Genomic DNA, 24,553 nt, shown 5'->3' with positions numbered 1-24,553 from the left:
GTGAATGCAACAATAGTAATTCATTCAACATGTGTTTAAAAGGAATAAAAGTTCTTTTGATGCAATGGTTGTACTTAGAGTGTTTGTGTCAAACACTAAGGCCAAGAAGTGATAGTTCACTCAATCTCAAACTCCTCAAGACTCAGGGCCTATAAAAGAGCCATGTCTGTGATTAAAAAAGGGAAGGAGAGAAAAGAGCAGTCGCAGGAAGAAAAAAAAAAAGACAACAAGCACACTAGAGAAAGCAAGAGCCATCTCAAGGTAAAATCATAGTTCTATGGCACAGTTTTCTTGTTTGCTCAAGGCTCCAGGTTTCGATCAATCCAAGGTTTCCTGGCTATGATGACTTCTATCATCATAAAAAAATCAAGGATATCTCTAAGGCATGGCTTCGCTCAAGTATTTCCGAGGATAAATTCAGCATCCAGCTCTTGATCAATTCATGAAGATTCTCGGCTATGATGATTTCTATCATCATAAACAAAGTCAGAAATCTCTCCAAGGCTTGGCTCAACTCAAATATTTCGGGCGATGTTTTCAAACATCCAATCCACAACTAACAGAGAAGATTGTCTTCCATGATGATTTCAATCATCATATATTAAGGCATAGTCTATTCCAACAGGCAACTCTGATTAAAATGCTTCCAATATGTGTTCAACATCCAATTCACAAGCAATCCGTGAGAATCGCTTTTCATGGTGGGCAAACCACTACAAAACCCAAACTGGTCCACATCGCTGCTAAAAGATGTAGAGAATTGATGAGGCATAGTATCAAACAGAGCTCTGAGAACTTCCTCAAGGGAGAGATGGTGACGCTGAGCTTCACTAGTCTGTGTAGATTTCCTCTGTATGAAGCTGATTTTGGGTGGGGAAAACCCACTTGGGTCGGCTCATCTCCCCTGACTTTCAATAACTTGGTTGTTTTCATGGACGCCAAGTCTGGTGGTGGAATAGAAGCATATATTAACATGAAGGAAGAGGACTTGGCTAAACTTGAAGGTGACAATGAGTTCCTTGCATTTGTTTCTCCACATGGGCACAAGTGATGTTTGTTATTATCTTGTTGTGTTGTGAATGAGTATATTAATTAATTAGTAGGGAATATGTGAAATCAAAATAATTGTGACTATAAGGTTTGTTTTAATTTTCATCTCAATTAAAATCTAATATATCTGAATTTGTCAAAATTTGGATAAAATTGTGTGTTCTTTAATAAAGATGTGTAAAATGCAAAATTTCTTTCCTGGGCCTCCGATGTACTTTGACATTTTGTTAAATATTTCATTTTAATAGTTAAGAGCAATTATTCCTACATTCGAGGCATGGTCATTCGAATCCACCTTCCTACGATACTACTTTGGTTTAATTAGGGGTGGCATTTTAGACCGAAAAACTGCAAAAACCAACCGACAATTTACTACAATGGAACCGCAATTGCAGGAAATCGAACCGCATTTGCGATATGAAGAACCGAACCGCATTTGGGGTTGCGGTTACCGCATTTGATTTTCAAAACTTGCAGTTACCGCAAACCGCGACTATATATATATATATTTTTAAAAAAATTGCATTTTGTAGATAGGTGCTCAAACAACACAACGGAGTCCTTCAAATCCACTCACCACCACCAACACTTGAGTTTGTAACTTTAATTTGTAACATTGGTGCATTGTATTTTCCTTTTAGTTTGTAACTTTAATTAACTTTGAATTAGATTTTTCCTGTGGGTTGTAACTTTAATTCATTTTGCATTGCATTTTCCTTTTGGTTTGTAACTTTAAAGGATTTGGAATTGGAATTCTTGAGAAGTTGAAGTTGTGAATGCTTGAGAAGTTTAACTTTAATTGGAATGCTTGGAATTGTAACTTTAATTTTCTTTAGGTTGTGAATGCTTGAGAAGTTGAGGAGGTTGTGAATTTATATATGCTTGAGAAGTTGAGGTTGTGAATTTATATTTTTGGGTTAAAGTATGCTTGAAATCAAAAGGCTTCAAAAGAAGCATCAAAATTAGGCCTAAAATGTGGAAGACTGGATTTTTATGATACAAAAAAAACTTGCGGTTTTAAACCTCTAATAACCGACCGCTTTTGTGGTTTACCGCAATCGGTAAATGGCAAAAAGCGATCGGTTTACGGTTTCAAAAATTATCATACAGCAAATAGTCGGTCGGTTTGGAGTTTGGACAAAAATTGGCTGTTACCGAACCGCAACCACCCCTAGTTTTAATATAGTTTAATGTAAGTATTTTGTTGTGGTCATTAGTTTATGATATTTTTGGTTGGAATTCGCATGATCATTGGTTTCTTTATATAAATTTAGAGTCCCAATCGCATATGCCACTATCAATACAAACAAAAATTCCATTCTATTATAAAATAACGGGATTATGCGAGAAGATTAAGCTGCATGTAAAGTAGATGAGACACAGCATTTAACGAGGTTCGGCTATGCCTACATCCTCGGAGAGCAGCAGCAATGACTTTTCCACTATGTAAAATAATAAGGCTACAACTTTAGTGTTTACAATATATGTGGATCACTGATTTCTCTCTTGGAGAATTTCTCTATGCTCTCTTTTTCTCTCCACTCACTCACCCTCTTTCTTCATTCTCTTCTATCTCTCAGGCTCTCTATCTTCCTTCTCTGATCGTAATGTAGCTCATTTGTATAAGAGAGAAGCCTTTTATAGGCAAGGGTGAATGACACCCGTGAATGTGCAACAAACTCATGCACCAAAGTCTACAAACAAATAGTAATGGGCTCCACTACTTTATACTTTACAACACTCTCCCTTGGAGACCACAAATAATATGTTGGTTGCTTCATCAGACTTTGCTTGGAGAAAAACCTAGTGAAATATAGAGTTGAAGGAGGGAAGATGAGTACATCAATCGGTGTAGCATACTTCTGGATGCTCCCCCTGATGGATGTCTCCCCCTGAAATCTTTATGACTAGCTTTTGGAGGGGAAATATTTCGGATTGAGTGAATGATGTAGCCACCAACAATTCACGTAGTAAATATATTTTCAGTGAGCTATCTCTATGTAAATCATAGAAATTTTCAGATTCCGCATATCTAACAACACTTGGGCTATTTGTAAGTTTACTTGAAAAGAACATGCTCGTATATGGTTTTATACAGAGATAGCATCAAATATGTCTTACATCAACCTAATGTGGTGATGATGGAGCTGAAATTTATCTAGAAAATACAATGTCCAGTCCATTATACTTCTAGAAAAATATTTAAGTGTCAAACGGTTAACCCACATAAAAATGCTTTCATACTTTCTTAGTATAAGCAAAAATCTCGTTGGCATAATGCTCGATCTTCAGGCCGAGACAAATATTTCTTCAGGAGTTTTAATATGTTGCAAACATATTAATGTACTCACTGAGGCAATTTATGCATATTAGTATTGAGTACAGATTTTTTGCTTCAGGCACATGTCTACAGACTTGCTTCATGCAATTTCAATTCTTCAGTGATTTTATTTAAGGGATTATACTTTATGATACATTATATAGCTTTAACCCAACTATTTATATATCTTTTAGGGAATCGCTTATGGCAATATGCTCAGTGCATTTAATAACCCTTAAAGATAACATGTTGGTCCCTGTAAATGTGCAGTAAGGGGGCACAATTGAATTTGTAAATATCGAGAAACCCAACATTCCTTGTTTCTGCCAGAAACATTGTGTCATACAAAGTGGGTATATTCCCTTTTATTTCGAACACCCAAGCATAACTTTCAGTATTAACATCTTTTGGGGTTCGTAGTATGGGTTTGTTCTTTCACGTTCATTCTCATCTGTAATGGAATTGCCTCTTTCCATTTTGGTTAATGATATTGTCGACATTTAAAAATAGAACGTGGTTCCAATCAACACAGCCCATTGATGATTTGAGTAGCTACTCCAAAAATAAAAAAATTGTCATTCATCAATTCATGATCTCATCATTCTCATGTGCATGCGCATGTATCAATTATAAGTATTTCTTTTCTTTTGGGTACCCAAGCCACTTTAGGGGGCTTTTATTGTCTCTTTTCAGATAGACATCTCTTATAAGATGAATTATATGAGAATGTGGATCATAACCTCCAATGGAGTGTTATTCTATAGTAAGGTGTGGATAATCTCCATTTAGGGAGTTGGAACATTTAGAACCCATATATCTGTCATGTTGCAGGGATGCCACAGATTAATACATACATGTCTGTTAAGCATTAGGCGTGCACCGTATCAATATTGACATGTTAAAGGATTGTCCTTTCGGGACTTCAATCCATATCATTTGCTACGCACTACGCAACAGACGTGCTTCATATTAATCACTGCTATACCCATGTTCTGTTCTTATGGGACTTTAATCTGTGCAGTGTATTATCAATGTATCCAACTTGCAATCTGTAAAATTTGCATTAATAATTCATAGATACATATCGGAATGATACAAGCCATTCTTCTGGAATGGTCATAATTCATGGCGCTCTTCTGGAATGACCTTATATCCCTATTTGATTACCTTTAAGGATGTAGTACAAAATATCGAAATAAGAGTACAAACATGAAATAGCACAAGTATTGCTTACATCCTTAGGTGGGAGAAACCTTGCTCAAATATCATTCAAGCTCGTATCGGCTCAGCAAATATAGTGTAATGCTTGATGATCTAGTTATATCATGCAAGAACAAAAATCACAACACTTTCGTCTCTGTCAAAATAAATAACCCTCAGAGTTAGGATCACTTCATGGATTATTTCTTCAGATGTTCGTTCTAAAGAAATAAAATCCCTTATGAACAGAGAGTTATAAAAAGAGAAAAAATGCAAACACATTGTGATATTAATTGTAGGATAAGGTAAGCAATCAAGGAAGGAAGATGGTGAGAGCAGACAACAAACTCTCATTTCTCATAGTCTAGAAGAACTTCAGGAGATTAGAGCATGTGGTTGCCTTTACAGTTCCCTGATATAGCGAAAACATGATCAGGGATAGTCTCGCTTCCTAAATTGATGATCAGAGATAGTCTCGCTTCTCAAGCACATTGAGTGCTCATTGATAGGAAAAACAAGTGGATATCGCATCACTAGGTATGGAGAAAACTGGATGTCTTATGCAAAGAAAATTTCGTTAGTAACATATTTATACACAAATAAGAGGAATAGGTATATCCAATGAATTTCAGATTAACCATAGAAATTCGCGAGATTCTCTGGGTGCTTTTGAAAAAGTAGCTCTGTGAAATCCGCAAAGCAAGATTGGCTTTGACGAAAATAATCATTGAGAACGCCGAAAGTGCCGACAAACATTTATAGAGGCCGCGTGAAGTTCTGGAATCTGGGAAAGAAAAAAAGAATATGAGGATCCGAGATAATATTGGGATCTTGGAAACCGTTGCCATATTTCCGCTTATAGATATTGCCTCTGCAAGACCTAATTGGAGTAACTGCGTTTCAACTCAATTTCCTTTCATTTTCTGAAAATTCAGCTTTTCTTAAAACTTTCCTTGAAACCTTCTTAAAATGGCTTCCTCTTCCTCTCACCCAAACCATCTTGATTTAAATGTTGCTCCCAACAGAACTCGTGACGCCAAAGTCTGGCATCCATCCTTTGTATCCCAAAATCATCATCTCACGATTAATGATTCTGTGATGATGAATGATGCGACTGCTATCATAGTAGCTAGGAAATTCCTTACTCCAATGGATGAAATGCTGTTATCAGTGAGGTCTGATGAAGAGGCTATTGATGACTCAATGGCTTTTAACATTCAGAGTGCTGCTTCTGTTTCTAGCATGGCTGATTGTTTGCATGATAGAGCAAACGAGGTTCAGGAGTTGGCCACTGAAATTCATCTCTTCAGAGAATGCTTCATGAGTCTCAACAGGAGGTTGAGAAACTTAATGAAGAAAATAATGCCTTATTGAAACTGGTGAGTTTGTACTCCATTGATACGCTGAGAAAGGCTAGACATGCTGCAAGTTTCCAATGAAAGAATTCTAAGAGACCACGACAGTCTCATGGCTAAGCTTAACAGGCGCGGTCATCTTCCTTCAGAGGCTTCCAAAACATAATGTAATTTCATAGATTTTACAGAGCCTGCTTTTCCTTGCAGGTGGAAAAATCTATCTGATGTATGCCTTCTCTCCTGTTATAATAATTGCGCAAATTCTTAAACTTGCACTTGTGGTTTTTACATCTTTTCAAAATGACGATTTGAAACCTTGTGCCTTATAGGTTTAAATAACCACATCAAATCTCTCAAATTAGATATTTCAATGCATGTGAATCCGGAACTTCTAGCCCGGGCTAAACACGACCTCAGAATTCATTTGCCTTTTTCAAATGGGCATGAAATATAAATTGAGTAAAAATCATGATAATATCACAATATAGTAGTGAAGAGCATTAACTACTATATATCCAAAACTTCAGGTTCGAGATCGCTAATATATTTGGATCCATGGGCTTCCGGCCCAGATCATATAATATAACAAAATATGTGGAGAGCCTCAATTCATCCTTTGAGGTTTATCCTGATATTATCCATTTCACGGTGTATTCTTAACAACCAGAATTCACAAAATATATTTCTTCCTTGAGGTGTCGATTATAACATAATTGAACTTTATTAAATTCATCATTTTCTTATGCCAAAGAAATATGTGGTGTACCACAATTTGCAATAATACATCAAGGGTTGTCCATTTAACTGTTGAAACTTTCAGGTTCTCAATATTGTCAGATTTTGAACTTCGGGCCAAAATCACATATTCTCATGGTATGGACATTTTTATAATTTTCTGTACATATTTTGGGGCTCCAAGCCCTTACATAATTGTCCATATTTTGAGGAACTTCTGGCATCTCATTTAATTGCTCACCCATGAGTTTAAGGAACTGTATGTTCCCTTTTGTATATAGTGACGGTTTATCTAAAATGGTTAATATTTATGTACACATCACTATTCATGTATACGGTACTATTCATCAAGTAATGAATATGTGTCTATTCATGCATACAATACATTTGCTAGTACAGTTATTATTCATGTGTACGGCGTATTAACCAATACGGTACTTTTACATTATAAAGGAACTCTAGGTCCTTATTTACATGTCAAGGATCAAGGATCTTCAAGTTCGATCTCTTGTTTACAAATATAGTACCGGTGAGACTGCCAGCTCTCATATCATTATCATCATCAAGGATCTTCAAGTCCTGATGTAGTTGGATGATGAGGATCAAGGAACTTTTGTTCTTGATCAGTATACTGTAAAAAACTCATCATACTGCATAATTAATCCATAAAATAAATTGCTTGTAAATAAATTGCTGATAAATAAATTGCTGGTATGGACGATAAACCTGCACCATACTTTAAATAAATGTAAATGTGCGGTAAAATAAATTCATAAATTAAATTGCTTGTTGTATGGATGTTAATCCCGCACCATACCTTAAATAAAATTAAATGTGCGATAAAGTAAATTCATAAATAAAATTGCTTGCTGTATGGACGTTAATCCTGCATCATATCTGAAATAAATGTAAATGTGCAATAAAGTAAATTGGTTGTTGTATGGGACTTAATTCAACACCATACAATAATAAAGTAAATGTGCTTGTATGAGCACTAATTCTACTTCATACTTTTAAATAAAAGTAAAGGCAGTTGTGTGGACGATAAACCCAAGCCACACTTTTAAATAAATATTGTCGTATGGGTAATAAACATACACTATATAGTAAATAAATTGTATGGGGAATGAACTTACACTATACAGTAAATAAAATAGCTATGGGGATAAAAACCACCACTAAAAATATAGAAGGTGAAACCGTCCATTAAAGCTAATAATAGAATTACTGTATATATAAAGTAAAGGCAATTGTTGGTGGGTTATTATCAACACCACGATCAAATAATATTATATTATATTATTATCGTTTGTGGAAGATAGCACGCTTGTCTCCCCAAATCGAATGTTTTTCTCCTGTAATCTGCACACACATGTACCAGTAGTATTGATATTAAATAGTATAAAATAATAATAATTGAAAAGATAGGGAGCTTATTTGCTAGCTTCCTTATTTGTCATACGGGGGCTTTTCAAATGGGGAAATGATGGCACATGCCACTTTGTCAAAAGGCTAGAGATTAGGGGGGCACGGTTCGGGTCGGATCGATTTTGGCCTCAAATTAGAATTGACCCTGTACTATTCATCTGGTTTGGTTTTAATAAAAAAAAATTTCAAAAACTGTCTGGTTTCGATTCGGTTTTGAACCGGATTATAAAATTATTTTTTAATACAATTCTCAACTGAAATATTATTTTTTTACTTGAAAATTAACAAATTGATCAAGTTAGAAAAGAAAGATATTTTGAAATTGAACTTTGATAAATATTAGTTTTTTTTTTTGAAATTAAAAATATAGCATTAAATATAAATATATATTAAAATTATATATATATTTAATTGGACTGGTTTGGTTCGACCCCGTTTGGTTTTTGAATACATGGAACCGGATCCAAAATCGGTCCAAACCGGTCTGGTTCGGTTTTTGACCGATCTTTGACTTTTTGGTCAACTCGATTTTTTTCCAGTTTGGTTCAGTACGCTTCAACTCAGATTTCTGATTCGCCGGTTTGAGTGCCCACTCCTACTGGAGATAAAAAGATGAAGTAGGTGCCAACACTTGAGTGACCTACACCTAAAGCAATTTGGAATCTAGCTTGGTGGGCATGTGCGGCTATCTTTGTGGAAAAGCTTCGGGCATCTGCACCCACAAACATTATCTTCTACCCCTGCCACCTCCTTATAAAATTCAAACAATCAAACCTGGGCAAGTCACAAGAGTCGGCCTTCCAAGCATACTTGAGGAACTGCTTATCTGATGGGCCATAATAGATGCAGTCGAACTCAGGATCTACGAAGGGATAGGTATGTTGAGCATGATTAATAGTAATAATAATAAATAAACAAGATAAAGAAAACGGAGTGCTTATCTCCTGGGTGATCATCAAAACATATCCTGTTAAAATATGAAAACTATGAGAGAATATTTGTTTGTGGGAATTTTTTATGTATTCTTCTCCTCGTAGGAGGTCATATTTATAATACAACAAAACCTGAATGGGCAAGTAAATAATAAATTCCTAAATCTATTTATAGTAGGAAATCAGGAATTAAAGTAAATCAATTACAATTATAATAGGAATTCTTTGTGTGTAAGGAAAGTAAGTCAATATCTACAAGTCACGCCAACACTCCTCTTCACGTTGGTGCATAGATGTCACAAATGCCCAACTGATCCAGTGAATTGTGGAATGCTTTACTGGAAATCGCCTTTGTCAAAATATCCGCCAATTGATCCTCGGATTTCACAAAAGGAAACTGAAACACTTTAGCCTCAAGCTTCTGTTTGATGAAGTGTCAATCCACCTAAACATGTTTAGTACGATCATGCTAAACCGGATTCTGTGCAATAGCTATAGCAGCCTTGTTGTCACAAAAGAGATTCATTGTGGATGTAGGTTTATATTCAAGTTCAGTAAGCAACTTTCTTAACCAAAGAAGTTCACAAATACCTTTAGTCATGCCTCTGAACTCGGTTTCTGCACTGGATAAAGCTACTACATTCTGTTTCTTGCTCCTCCATGTCACCAAATTACCTCCCACGAATATGAAGTAACCCGATGTGGATTTTCTATCTGTTATATTACCTGCCCAATCTGCATCTGAATAACCATCAATATTTAAACGACCATGCTTTGAGAACATAAGTCATTTTTCAGGTGCAGACTTCAAATATCTAAGTATCCGAAGAACTGCATTCATGTGGTCTTCACTTGGAGAGTGCATAAATTAACTGACAACGCTCACCGCATAAGTAATGTTTGGTCGAGTATGTGACAAATAGATCAATCTTCCCACTAACCTTTGGTATCTTTCTTTGTTAGTTAGAACTTGATCCGGATATTCTCCAAGATGATGATTCTGAACAATAGGAGTGTCCGCAGGTTTGGAATCTAGCATTCTTATGTCTGTCAACAAGTCCAAGACATATTTCCTTTGAGAGGGAAATATGCCTTGTTGCGATCGAGCCACTTCAATTCCTAAGAAATACTTGAGTCCACCTAGATCCTTTATCTCAAACTCAGTAGCCAAATAGTCTTGTAGCTGTGATATTTCCTGTTTATCGTTCCCAGTAATAATCATATCATCAATATAGATTATTAATGTTGTTACCTTCCCTTTCCTATGTTTCAAGAACAGAGTATGATCTGAGTTGCACTGTTTGAAACCATTGTTCTTCATTACCATGGTGAACCGTCCAAACCATGCACGTGGTGACTGTTTCAATACATACAATGCTTTTCGTAACCTGCAAACTGTTCTAGTCTGAGTAGTATTATATCTATGAGAAATGTCCATGTACACCTCCTCTGTGAGTTCACCATGTAGAAAAGCATTCTTTACATCAAACTGATGTAGTGGCCAATCCAAATTAGCTGCAAGGGACAATAAGACTCTGACAGTGTTTAACTTTGCAACCGGTGCAAAGGTTTCTTCATAGTCTATATCATAGGTCTGTGTGTACCCTTTTGGCACAAGTCTTGCCTTGTATCGCTCGATAGATCCATCTGTATTGTGTTTTATAGTAAACACTCATCTACATCTGATAGTCTTTTTTCCTTGTGGTATAGTCTCCAATGTCCAAGTCTGATTTTTCTCAAGAGGTTTCATCTCTTCTTTTATAGCTTGGAGCTACTTAGGATCTTTCAATGCTTCAAAGACCTTGGTTGGAATATGGATAGCAGATAACTGATGCACAAAAGCCTTGAGTGGTTCAGACAGCTTCTCAGTTGATACATGATTTGCAATTGGATACTTAGATTTCTTGCCAATATTTGGTGAATAACGGTTTGGTGGCTTCCCACGATTTTGCCTGAAAGGTAATTGATATCCAATAGTTTTATCCTCTAAATGCACAAGTTTAGTAGGAGTAGTTACCTCAAAAATATTCTCAGGAGATTGGTCCGTCGGTACTGTTGAGTGAGAGGGGTGGTCTTCATCTTATTGTCCTGAGTTGTCTGCAGGAGTATGACTCGAATCAAAAACAGCTTCGCAAGGGTTAGGCGATTGATCGTTGTTTGGCAGAGAGCATTCGCACGTGCCAGACTCGAGACGATCGATTGTTATTGTTTATTGGTCGAGAGCAATCTTCGTGCATAGATGAATATCTTCGTTTTCCAAGCTACTCCAACTGAGCTCTTCACTCTGTATCTCCTCCTGAAGAGTAGAATTGGATGCTGGGTCATAGAAGAACATCTTCGATTCCAGAAAGGTAACATCCAAAGTAACATCTTCGATTCCAGAAAGGTGACATCCAAAGTGACATAGGTTCGCCGGATAGGAGGGTGATAACATCGGTACCCTTTCTGATGAGTGGCATAACCCAAAAAAACACAACGAAATGCACATAGATCAAGTTTGCTTCGTTGATTTTTGTGGAGATGAACGAAGGCCATGCAACCAAAAATGCGAGGGGTAAGCACCAAAACAGAGGGCAGAGGCCCGTGTTGCGTGAGCACTGGTAATGGAGTTTTGAAGTTCAAGACCCCAGAAGGCATGCGGTTGATAAGGTGGACAACAGTGACGACAGCATCATCCCAGTGATGACGAGGAACATGGCCACCAATGAGAAGAACACGAGCTGTTTCAAGGAGATGACGATTCTTCCGTTTAGCAATACCATTTTGTTGTGGTGTCTGGGGCCAAGTTGTCTTATGAATAATGCCATGTGTCCGGAAGTAAGTCTGAAAATCATGATTAACAAATTCTACACCGTTGTCAAAGCGAAGAATCTGTATTCGAGCATTGAACTGTGTTTCCATCTGTTTGTGAAAGGATTGAAATAGGGAAAACACTTCATTCTTATTTTTCATCAAATAAAGCCATGTCGTCCGTGTATAATCATCGACGGATGTGACAAACCAACGAATACTGGAATGAGTAGAAATAGGTGAGGGTCCCCAAACATCAGAATGAATTAAAGCAAAAGGAATAGTACTTTTATTCATACTTAAAGGATAGGATGCTCTGTGACTCTTGGCTAAAATGCAAGTGTCACATTTAAAATCTGAGTCCTTAAATACAGAAAACAAGTCGGGCAATAAGTGTCTCATATAACCAAAAGATGGATGCCCCAAACGTCGGTGCCAGAGCGAAATTTGCCCGTGCTTGTCATCAAACGAATGTTTCACACTGTTGGCACATCCCATACTGAAGTCATCCACATAGTACAACCTCCCTCTTTTAGTACCACGCCCAATGATCTCCTTGGTGAGAATATCCTGTAGCAAACAAAAATTTGGATAAATTAGTGCACAACAATTTAGTTGTTCAGTTGCATGGCTCATAGACATTAATTTATTGGACAAAGATGGAACGAGTAGAGTATTAGAAAGGGACAGAGAAGGTGAAAGGGCGACAGTGCCAGCCCCTATCACAGGATAGGTAACTTCATTCGCATTGGTAATATTTATGTGGCAGGGAGTAGTGGTGTGCAAAAAATCATTCGGATCAAAGGTTTTATATGATCAGTGGCACCAGAATCAATTATCCAACCATTAGTATCTCGTAGATCAGAAGTATGAAATGCATAACCGCAGTTACCTGAGACATCCGGAAGCGCGGGACTATCAGTAGGGTCTACCTGCGGGAACAAGGCTAATTGGGGTTCGGTAGAGACAAGAGCAGCACGGCCGAAATTACTAGCAGTTTCTCTGAGCTTGCCAGTGCGGAGGTCCTCCCACCAATCAGGATAACCATTCCGCTTAAAACAGGTGTCACGGGTATGTTTGGGGTTGCCACAGTGATTGCAACCACTTTCATCAGTTGGAGCCTTGGGACTGGAATGTGGGATGGTTTTAGGAGGTGGCGCACCAGCAGTAGTAGCATATCACTGGATCTGAAGGTGGGCCGCAGTAGAGGAATTATGGGGCCGTCCGGCACGAGTAGGGGGACTTGATCGAGGTGCACTTTTGGTTGCTAAGCCAGCGCCAGTGGGTGCAGAGGAACCTATCATTACTGCTTGTCGAACATCTTCACGGCGAACATAGGCATAAGTTTGGTCCTTAGTAGAGAATGGAGTCATGTGAAGAACATCAATTCGGGCCTTATCAAGACAATCATCAAGGCCATCCAAAAAAATGTAAACTCGATCTTCCTGCAGAATATCATTATAGCACTTGGTATCACTTTCGTACTCCATCATATTTGGACGACGCAAATCAATCTCTCTCCATAAGCTTTGGAGAGTATTGTAATATGTTTCAATGGAGCCGCCAGCTTGTTGCATACGGGAGACTCGTCATTTCAGATATTAAACCTGAGCGGTGTCAGTGCCATCATAGTAAGTTGTGGCAATTGCATCCTACACTGCTTTTGCCGTTGGAAAATGAATGAAATTGCCAATCAAGCTTTGCTCCAGAGAATTGATGAGCCATCCCTTCACAAAAGAGTTCTCAGTGCGCTAGCGAGGAAACGTTGGACCGGTCAAAGGAGGTTGTGGAAGATCGCCATTAATATATCCCAATTTGTCTTTGCCATATATATACAACTCGACAACTTGGAACCATAGGGCATAGTTGGTGCCATCCAACTTTATGCTAATCTGTGCATGGGAAGCTTCATAGGTAATCGTTGTCTGATTTGGGTTCAAGGTCGTCGTCTGATTCGAGTTCGGGGTCGTCGTCTGAGTCAAGGTCGGGGTCGTCTTGGTAGGATCGAGTTCGAGGTCTGAGTCTGCATCTGCATTAGTTGAGCCACCTAGGCACTCAACTCGGCTATGGTTAGTTGAGAAGGAGAGGAAGCAATGGTGCTACCGCTATGAGGATTAGAAGAGTCATCCTCCCCCATGGTGGCGGCTAGGGTTTAGAAACTAGAGTCATCAATCCCAAGTTCGCTGCTCTGATACCATGTTAAAATAAGAAAACTATGAGAGAATATTTGTTTGTGGAAATTTTCTGTGTATTCTTCTCCTTGTAGGAGGTCATATTTATAATACAACGAAACTTAAATGGCAAGTAAATAATAAATTCCTAAATCTATTTACAGTAGGAAATCAAGAATTAAAGTAAATAAATTACAATTATAATAGGAATTCTTGGTGTGTAAGGAAAGTAAGTCAATATCCACAAGTCACGCCAACATATCCCACGTTGAGAGCTTTTCGTGCTGATAACGTATTATAAAATAACGGGATTATGTGAGAAGATTGAGTTGCACGTAAAGTAGATGAGACACAGTATTTAACGAGGTTCGGCTATACCTACGTCCTCGGAGAGCAACAACAGTAACTTTTTCACTATGTAAAATAATAGGGCTACAACTTCAGTGTTTACAATATATGTGGCTCACTGATTTTTCTCTCTTGGAGAATTTCTCTCTACTCTCTTTTTCTCTCCACTCACTCACCCTCTTTCTTCCTTCTCTTCTATCTCACTGAGCTCTTTATCTTCCTTCTCTAATCGTAGTGTAGCTCATTTGCATAAGAGAGAAACCTTTTATAGGCAAAGGTGAATGACACTCGTGAATGTGCAATAAACTCATGGGCACCTTCTATGGTGCACCTGGTGTACTGATACACCCACATTTTTAAGAAAAATGAAACCTGTTGTTCAAGTTGCCCGGTTCCCTCCCAAGCTTTTGTTTAATATTTAATCTATGTCTTTTTCTATGGGAAAGAAACTTTGTCTTATTCAAATTTTTTTTGTCGAAATATCTTATTCAAATTTTTAGATAAAGTAATCTTAACCCAACTAACCCAATCAAATTTTAAAAGCCAAATTGTTTTTTTTTTAACTTGTAACCAAAAACAATAATAACTACAAATTTATTTTCTTAATTTTGTAAAAACTTGGGTTTACAACGTGAACGACTCATATTACAGTGTTGGGCACAAGACTGTTCCATAACATTGTAAAGTTTATCCGTAATCTTGTAAAAAGTGTCCTTATTATTGTAAACCCTTGTGTTTACAAGAATAAGGACCACATTTACTTCTCCAAGGTCCACCCTTACCTTAACATTATAAGAGAGATCCTTTCTAATGTAAATTATAGTATTACAAGATTATGGATTATAAAGAACTTTAAAGTTGTAATCATGGTTCAAAAACTTGTAAATAGGAATCAAAATATTGTAATATACGAGATTAAGGATCCATTTTACAAGTTCATAGAGCACTTACGTCCAAACCATTGTAATACAAGTCCTTAGTGTTGTAAACTGTTGCGTTACAAGAATATGAACCAAGTTTACATTTTCAAGGTCCATCATCACCTTAAGTTTGTAACAAAGATCCTTTTATTGTAATTTATGATATTACAAATTTATGGATACACGTTACAAGTTTATGAAACATGGAGGTCCAAAACATTGTGAAAGATGTCCTTAATACTGTAAACCCTTGTGTTTACAAGAATAAGGACCACATTACAAAGTTAAAGTCTACCCTTACCTTATCATTGTAAGAGGGATCATTTCAATTGTAAATCAGGCTATTACAAATCTATGGATAAGGAAGAACCTCAAACTTGTAATCTGGTGCAAAAAATCATAAATAAGAACCCAAATCTTGTAATGTACGAGATTAAGGATCTGCGTTACGAGTTTATGGAGAGCTTATGTCCAAAGCACTGTAATACGAGTCCTTAATGTTATAAACTATTGCATTTACAAGAATAAGTACCAATTTTACATCTCCAAGGTCCATAATTACCTTAACCATGTAATAGAGATCATTTTTATTGTAATTTATGATATTACAAGTTTATGGATACACTTTACAAGTTTATGGAACATGGAGGTCCAAAACATTGTAAAAGAGGTCCTTAATACTGTAAACCCTTGTGTTTACAAGAATAAGAACTACCTTTACTTCTCCAAAATTTACCCTTAACTTATCATTGTAAGAGGGATCCTTTCAATTGTAAATCAGGATATTACAATGCTAGGGATAAGAAAGAACCTCAAACTTGTAATCATGGTGCAAAAAATCATAAATGAGAACCCAAATCTTGTAATGTACGAGATTAAGGATCTGCGTTACAAGTTTATGGAAAGCTTATGTCCAAAGTACTGTAATACGAGTCCTTAATATTACAAACCATTGCATTTACAAGAATAAATACCAATCTTACATCTCCAAGGTCCACAATTACCTTAACCATGTAATAGAGATCCTTTATATTGTAATTTATGAAATTACAAATTTATGGATACACTTTACAAGTTTATGGAACATGGAGGTCCAAAATATTGTAAAAGAGGTCCTTAATACTGTAAACCCTTGTGTTTACAAGAATAAGGACCAAATTTATTCCACCAAAGTCCACTCTTACCCTAGTCAAGTATAATGACCCAATTTATATTCCTTATGTCCCAAGTTATCTTAATATTGTACTAGATGTCTTCATCTTTGTAAATTACGATATTACAATATTAAAGATGAGTTTTAAACTCTTATGGAACACACCTGTTTAACATAGAGTAATACTATACCTTAATATTGTAAACGTTTGTATTTATAAGTATAATGACCCAATTTACCTTCCGAATGTTCCACTTTACTGTTTGTCAATTGCAAATTTGAACTTACTATTTCTCAATTGCATTATTTAGTTTCAATTTCCCACTAACTGTTTGTCAATTACATACGAGTCCTTACTATTGTAAACCCTTTGGTTTACAAGGATAATGACTTAATTTGCTTCTCTGATATCCCACCTTCCCTTTATAAATTTATTTTCTTAATTTTAATATATTTTAAATACATGTTTACAACATATTTAGAAAGGCCAAAAATCGCATATTTTTTACCAAAAAAAAAACTTATTCACTTTCAGGTTACAAAAGCATTAGGAATGGGAAGTGAAATCACGTGGAAAACGAAGTCAAAAGTGAAGAAAATAGGCGCGCATGATAACTATTCTTTTTGTTTTTTTATTTCTTAAATGTGAATAAATTACTATAAGGAACTAAAATACGACTACATAGTATAACTCATTTACGTGTTTAATATCAATCAATGATAAGATATTCAACTTTTAAGACATAATATCAATAAATATCCACTTATATTATAATAAATATTATATAACCTACTCTGAAGCCACACTATAATTACTTCTCAAGATGACATATTATTATATAAAAATATATATGTATTTGTGCTTATTCTAAAAATAACTTTAAACAAATGTCTTTATCACAAAAGATGACTCATAGCATCATCGAACAAAAATTTCCCTTATGATCCTTCTCTGTTTTTTGGTTCATATCTTCGTAATATAATTGGTTCATGTTCCAATCAATAAAAAAAAAGTTATATAATAATATAATAATTAAATAATATATATGCACTTTATAATCAATATATAATATTTACATATGATATATACAATTTCAACTAACATACTCGAAATTTTATATAAGTATGTAACATAACAAAATACTGAATGAGGTAATGAAGGGGAAGAAAGTGATTGAGTTACCATCTTATTTGCTTCTCATGTACAAAATTTTAGAATTCAAGCTAATTCTAAACTCGTAACTTACAAGTTTTTGGTAATAATTTACAAGGTTTTGTTCATGGATTACAACGTTAGGGTTCACCAAATCCATAATGTTGTAAATCAGCTTTTTACAAGGATATGGATCCACATTACAAGAAATTGGTAATAGTGGACCTTTGAGATGTAAAATGGATCCTTATTTTAGTAAAAAATGAAATTGCATATTGCTATGCAATGGGATGCTCCTTGGTTGTCAATTACACACTCCCTGTTTGGCAATTGCGAAACGACCTTTCCTATTTACACGGTCCATGTTTGTCAATTACTTAAATCGTCATAAATATTGATAATACTAACTCAATTTCATAATGAGTTGTTGGTTTTATTTTGTGAATTATGATGGCTAGTTGTGGTTAAATCCTCCGTATCTTATGCTTAGTTTTTAAAAATCAATTGAGGTTGGTAGTTTTAATTTTTAATTTTAAAAATCCTCCATTATAACTTGTATTTGTTTTACCCTTAATTAATTCAAATATTTTTTAGGAAAAATAAACTTGTCCAAATGCACAGTAAAATTGAAATATTATAACTTAGCCAAATGTATGGTACAATTCAAATGTTATAAAAGTTCGTAAATGATTAAACTAATATGTTCTATTTGCACTTAAACAACAAGTCCTTATTAAACTCATAAAGCCACTTGGAAAAGCCATCACGCCAGCTTGCACTCCAATATCTCAACATCCATCACGCCAACTTGCAATCTTGTATAAATTTCCTTATTCCAAATAGTTTTAAGAAGAAAAAAGACTTAACATGTGATAACTACAGTACTTTGCAACTTTATTTATGTCTGTCCATTATAGCTTGTAATTGCGCAATTAGACTGTAAATGAGACTCCTTTGTTTGTCAATTGCAAGACACAATTGCAAATAACACTGCCTGTTTGTCAATTGAATTTACAAATCACATACTGTATGGACATTCTCAAATTTGAAAATCATTTGTGCATATTCCTTCATTATTGAAAAGTGAGACATGATTTAGCATAAAGAAAAACTTTTAAGTATAAAAAGAGCTTAGCATGTGAGAAATATAATGTTTTGTAACTTTATTTATGTTAATCAATTATAACTTGTAATTACGCAATTGGAATGTAAATGGGATTGCTTTGTTTGTCAATTACGAAGACTAGGATGCAAATGACACTACCTGTTTGTCAATTGCATTGACAAAATGACATAATGTATTCCCATTCTCAAAATTGAAAAAGCTGCCAATAACATAAAGACTGAAACCTAAATAACAATAAAAATGAAAATAAAAACTGAACTATATTCCACTACCCAAAAAAAAAAAAGGAATGGAACTTTCCCACATCACTCTCATCTTCAATTTAGCCCATGTCTTACGTCACCGAGCTCATACCAAATTCCTTTATTTTGCTACAACACAACCATGTCATGTTGGCAATTGACAAACATGCACTATGAATTGCCATTCTGTTCTTTCTTTAAAAAAAAAATGAATATGTAATTGCCAAACGATCACTGTTAATTTAATTGTTCTTCTCTTCCTTGATTAAGTACGTAAAAGTTAAAAAAACAATAGAATTTAGCATATCAATTAACTTCTACTTTCATTGCAAGTGTTAATAACTTAATGACAAATAACAAACACTGTTGGACACAAGGTAATTGAAGTGCAATTGGGTTCACAAAAATCCAATTGACAGACAGGAAGCAGGTAAATGAACATGTCAAATCCAATTGCATAAGTGGAATTCACAAAAAAAGAAAAAAAAAGAAAAAAAAAAGAAAAAAAAAGAAGAGAAAAACTAAACATATTCTCAACAATCAATCAAATGGCAAAGATCAAAAGGCAAAGGATTTACTTAGCACACAGCTGGATTAATGGAAGATAAAAACAAAATGATGCATATTATGCAAACTTGGAACACAATTGGATTTACAAATATCCAATTGGTAGACATGAAGTAGGTAATTGAATATGTGACATCTAATTGCATCAATGGAATGCACTGCATGTGGAACAAAATAAAAAATACATGTAATTGTATCAAAGACAATTGCCAAACAGGATTTTGGTAATTGCATTAGCATCTGTAAAAAAAACTTAATCACAGAATCCATATGTATCTACAAGCACAACAAGGGGAGAAAGTTTATACCTTGACTCAAAGTCCAATTCGATCGGGAAGTGGCCAAATTTTGAGGAAAACCCATACTGACTTCCTTATTTCGCAATGAAAGGAATTACAACTTTGTTAGATTCGGACACCCACATCCACAAACAAGAAACCTCAAACTAGATATTGTCTTTATATAATTTCAACAAGGCCATTTAACTGGAGTTACAACAGAAAATTGAATCTCCTTCTAATCATTTTTTCTCCTTTAAGACTTACCTTTTTTTTTTTCTTCTTCTTTCCATTTTCCTAAGAGACTACAGTGCAAATATGATCAAGTTTTCATACAAATGTGGCTATTAACTATTGAAAGAATATTAATATGAAATGACCAACTATGAAACTAATATACAATAAAAGTCATAAACGCAGAACTAAAATTAAATTGCCTTAACCTTGAAATTTTTACAACAAAAACCATAATGGCAGTTTCAACTATTAGGCAGCTTCTCCTGCACTAAACAACATGGCTACATTTTTTACGTGTTAAAAACACTAATTACTTTATACAAAGGGAAAATGTAATCTTACAAAAAGAAAAGATTGAAAAGTGATAAAAACTCTAAAATATGAAATGAAAGCTAACACAAGAAAAGAATTCACATTAATCTTTTGAAAGAAAAATAAAGATAGTCATCAAGCCAATAAATGTCAAGATATACGAACTCAACAACACTATAATTTTTAACAAATAAAACCATATGAAGAATACACACCAAGAACGAGATACAGTAGAGCATGCACCATGACCTTGCCATTACAGGTCTGGAAAACATTGAATAAAAATTAGTTTCAATCTCCATCACACACAACCTGAAGATCATTCAATACAAGGGACAGCACAAGTAAGGAACCCAACAATCCTAAAGACACTTTGCATAACACAGAGCACGTTAAAAAAAAACCCATAAACTATAAACCGCTCATCTCCAGCACTCTCCCACAAATGTTTCCAATTCACCTCCACTTTAAGCTTTTCGATTACATTTTTTTTTATATGGCAAATTATATCCTCCACACCCTTTGGAATCACAAATATATTCATATGTAAGAAAAAGAAAAATTAAAATCTCACCACAAAAATGAGTCCAACTTGTTTAATTCATTAACAAAAAAAGAAAAGAAAAGTGAGCTACCAAAACAAGAAAAATTCTGGGATACCAAAGCACGCAACAGAATATTGGCATTTGAGTTGAGACCATAAAAAAGAAAAAAGAAAGATCATCACAACAAATATACCATTCCTTTAACAATGAAGGTGAAGATGCGAAATTACCTAAAACCCCCAGGCAGTCATGGAGGCCACGGGGAAGTCTCCATGTGCTCTCTGAGGACACCTGGAAACCGTCGAAGTTCAACCCCCATGACCCGTCAACATTGCTCGACTCTCTCCTCATCGTAGTCTGGCGTCACCGGCTCCACCAATTCCTGGTTGCTGGGAAAGTTAGAGACAAGGAAACTAGGGGCAGAGAAGTAGTGTCGCATGAGCAACGGAGCATTGAGGGTAGGAACTGAAAGCAATGAGTGATGCATCCTGGCTATTAGATTCAGTGACCGGGCTCGAAAACTTTGACCCAGATTCTCCATCACCCAAAGATCTGCAACACCAGCACCCACCAACTTGTTAAATACAAAATCAATTATAACAATCCATATTAAGGGAAAATTAAAGAGAGTAATCTTGATGGAAGAGAAAGACATAAAATTGACCTGCCAAATGGTCCAATGGAACAAACTCTTTGGGGTTGCGATGGTGAGGAAGCCTTCGGTCTGCATAGCTCTCATTCATGAACAACGTCATTTTGGCCAGATCCTTGACGCCCTACATGAGAGAAGGAGGCTGAGATGAGAGAGAGAAGTGCGGACGTTAAGTCTGAAAACGAAGAGGAAAAGGGATTTGGATGAGAGAGCGAGAGAAAGATGAAGTGAAGAGGGGGGCTTTAGATTTTGACGGGTTGAGAATTTTTTTTCAACCTGTTGAGCAGGTTTTCAGGTTATTCTATTCAATGGTATAGATTTACCTAAGAAATTTTAACGAAATCCAACCGTCAATGTGACTTGACCCATCCATGCGCCAGGTCCACTGTAGAATTTTCCTAAACTCATACAGAAAGACTACAAACAAATAGTAAATGGGCTCCACTACTTTATACTTTACAACACATCCAAGTTTTCTCAAAACAAACAAACATTTCCACCAAGTTGGATTATCTTATTCCACCGAGAAATGCAAGACCTTATCCAAAAAATATTAAAATGGGAAGGAAAAAAAAAAGTGATTATCTGTGAAGGATTCCAACTTTTCATAATTTAATTAGCAATAGCAAAACAGATCGATCAAAAGTTCTCTAGCAAAGAAGATCGGGATGAAGATTGAAGTTGAAGTAATCACCAAAGAGACAATCAAACCATCTTCTCCAACCCCTCACCATCTCCACCACCACCAGCTCTCCTTTCTGGATCAATTAGCACCCCATGCCTACGTTCCTTTTCTCTACTTTTATGAATTCAATGGCTCCACAAACATCAATCAAATCTCCAACCTCCTCAAGACTTCTCTATCCAAAGTCTTGACCCAGTACTACCCTTTTGCTGGGAGAGTCAGAAACAACCTTTTTGTTCACTGCCAAGACCAAGGCATCCCATTTTCTGAAGTTAAAGTCAAAACCCATCTGCTCTCTGGTGTCATCACCAACCCCTGCCTCTCTGAGCTCCACAAACTACTGCCATTCAAGCTGGATGAAGTCACAGAAACAGCCCTTGGTGTCCAGCTCAATGTGTTTGAATGTGGAGGAATTGCTGTGGGGTTATGCATCTCACACAGAATTGCAGACGGCCTCTCATGTTTTACATTTGTGAACAATTGGGCAGCTGCTTCTAATTGTGGACCGGGGAACAAAAATTCTATTGTGGGTCCAGATTTTTCTGCAGCTTCAATTTTCCCACCAAGAAATATGGATGGGTATTTAGGGGTTCCTATCACCAACAAGCATGAGATCAAAACCAAGATGTTTGTGTTTGATGCGTCAAAGGTTGAGGCTTTGAGATCAAGATATGAACAGAGCATCAAGGTCTCAAAAACCCAGAAACGGCCATCAAAAGTTGAGGCCTTGTCTGTAAAATCTGGTATAAGGAATTCTGTATTCCGTTGTGTTTACATACAATATGTGCAGGTACATATATAGGGATTGATATAGCAATATAGATCCCACAATTAAGCAGTTAGCCAAACTAGGACCCTAAACAACAGGTCACGCTATCTCTAAACTAGGAAAGAATCAATTACAATATTCCCAAATATCAATTGGAATAACCCCATATCTCAACACTCCCCCTCAAGTTGGCGAGTGGATATTGTACACTCCCAACTTGCCAAGTAGTGTTCCAAAGGAAGCCTTTCCTAACGGTTTTGTGAAGAGGTCTGCCACTTGCAAATTTGTTGGGGTGTATGTAGTGGAAACCAATCCTGATGTAATATTTTGTCGCACCAAATGACAATCCAGGTCTATATGTTTTGTCCGTTCATGAAAGACAGGGTTTTTGGCAATGTGTAATGCCGACTGGTTATCGCAGTGTAGTGTTGCAGGTTCTGAATGCCGAATGCCCAAGTCATTGAGAATATATCTCAGCCATGTTAACTCGCAACATGTATCCGCCATGGCACGGTACTCCGCTTCTGCAGACGAACGTGCAATGGTGTTTTGTTTCTTTGATTTCCACGAGATCAGAGAGTTCCCAAGGAAGGTACAGTAACCTGTCACAGATCGTCTTGTGGTGGGACAACTCCCCCAATTAGAGTCAGAAAAGGCCTTGAGCTTCAAATCATTATGAGCTGCAAAAAAAATCCCTTGGCCTAGAGAAGACTTTAGGTAACGTAACACTCGTAGTGCTGCATCTAGATGTGGCTGATGGGGTTGATGCATGAAGCGGCTCAGGATGTGAACAGAAAAAGCAATGTCAGGCCGGGTTACCGTAAGGTATATAAGTCGGCCAACTAATCGACGGTACTTGGTGGCATCTTTCAACGGCTTGCCTTCATCAGGCCTAAGTCTCAGTGTTTGTTCCATGGGAAAAGGTGAAGGTCGGGCACCTAGCAACCTGACATCATCCAGTATCTCCAGTGCATATTTCCGCTGTGAAATGAAAATTCCCTTCTTTGATCGTGCAACTTCGATACCCAAGAAGTATTTGAGAGGTCCCAAATCCTTGATGCGAAAGCGAACATTGAGGAAGTCTTTGATTGACTGGATAGCTTTAGGATCATCCCCTGTAATCACAATATCATCTACATAGATCAATAGTGCAGTAAATGAATTATTTTGAGACCTTGTGAACAAGGAGTAATCGGCTAGGGACTGAACAAAACCAGCTGCACGTAGGGCTGTAGTAAACTTTGCAAACCAATTACGTGAAGCTTGTTTCAGGCCGTACAGAGATTTGTGTAGCCGACACACCAAATTCTCCCCCTGTCGGCGAAAACCAGGCGGGAGAGTCATGTAAACCTCCTCATTCAAATCACCATGGAGGAAGGCATTTTGAACGTCAAGCTGATGTAGAGGCCAATTACGGACGGCGGCAAGAGCAAGGAGGCATCGGAATGTAACCAGCTTGGCAGTGGGAGAGAAGGTCTCGGTATAGTCGAGGCCTTCCTGTTGAGTGTAGCCTTTGGCGACAAGTCGCGCTTTGTAGCGTTCGACAGAGCCGTTAGAGTGATATTTCACCTTATAGACCCATTTG

At 36.5% G+C, this 24,553-nt stretch overlaps 1 protein-coding gene across 1 annotated transcript; it reads left to right on the top strand.

Annotated features, from left to right (window-relative positions):
- On the top strand, positions 22,183 to 23,001 carry LOC109946872 (vinorine synthase-like). Its single transcript, XM_020556002.1, has one exon. The coding sequence runs from the start codon at positions 22,183 to 22,185 to the stop codon at positions 22,999 to 23,001; it is 819 nt and encodes a 272-aa protein (XP_020411591.1).

The sequence above is a fragment of the Prunus persica genome, chromosome G1 (assembly GCF_000346465.2).
Source record: "Prunus persica cultivar Lovell chromosome G1, Prunus_persica_NCBIv2, whole genome shotgun sequence".
Taxonomy (NCBI): domain Eukaryota; kingdom Viridiplantae; phylum Streptophyta; class Magnoliopsida; order Rosales; family Rosaceae; genus Prunus; species Prunus persica.
The sequence above is the reverse complement of the archived record's forward strand: the minus strand, read 5'-3'. Positions and strand labels throughout refer to the sequence as shown.

Excerpts from the sequence above, each read along its gene's own strand:
- LOC109946872 (XM_020556002.1), top strand. The coding sequence starts at position 22,183 with ATGAAGATTGAAGTTGAAGTAATCACCAAAGAGACAATCAAACCATCT.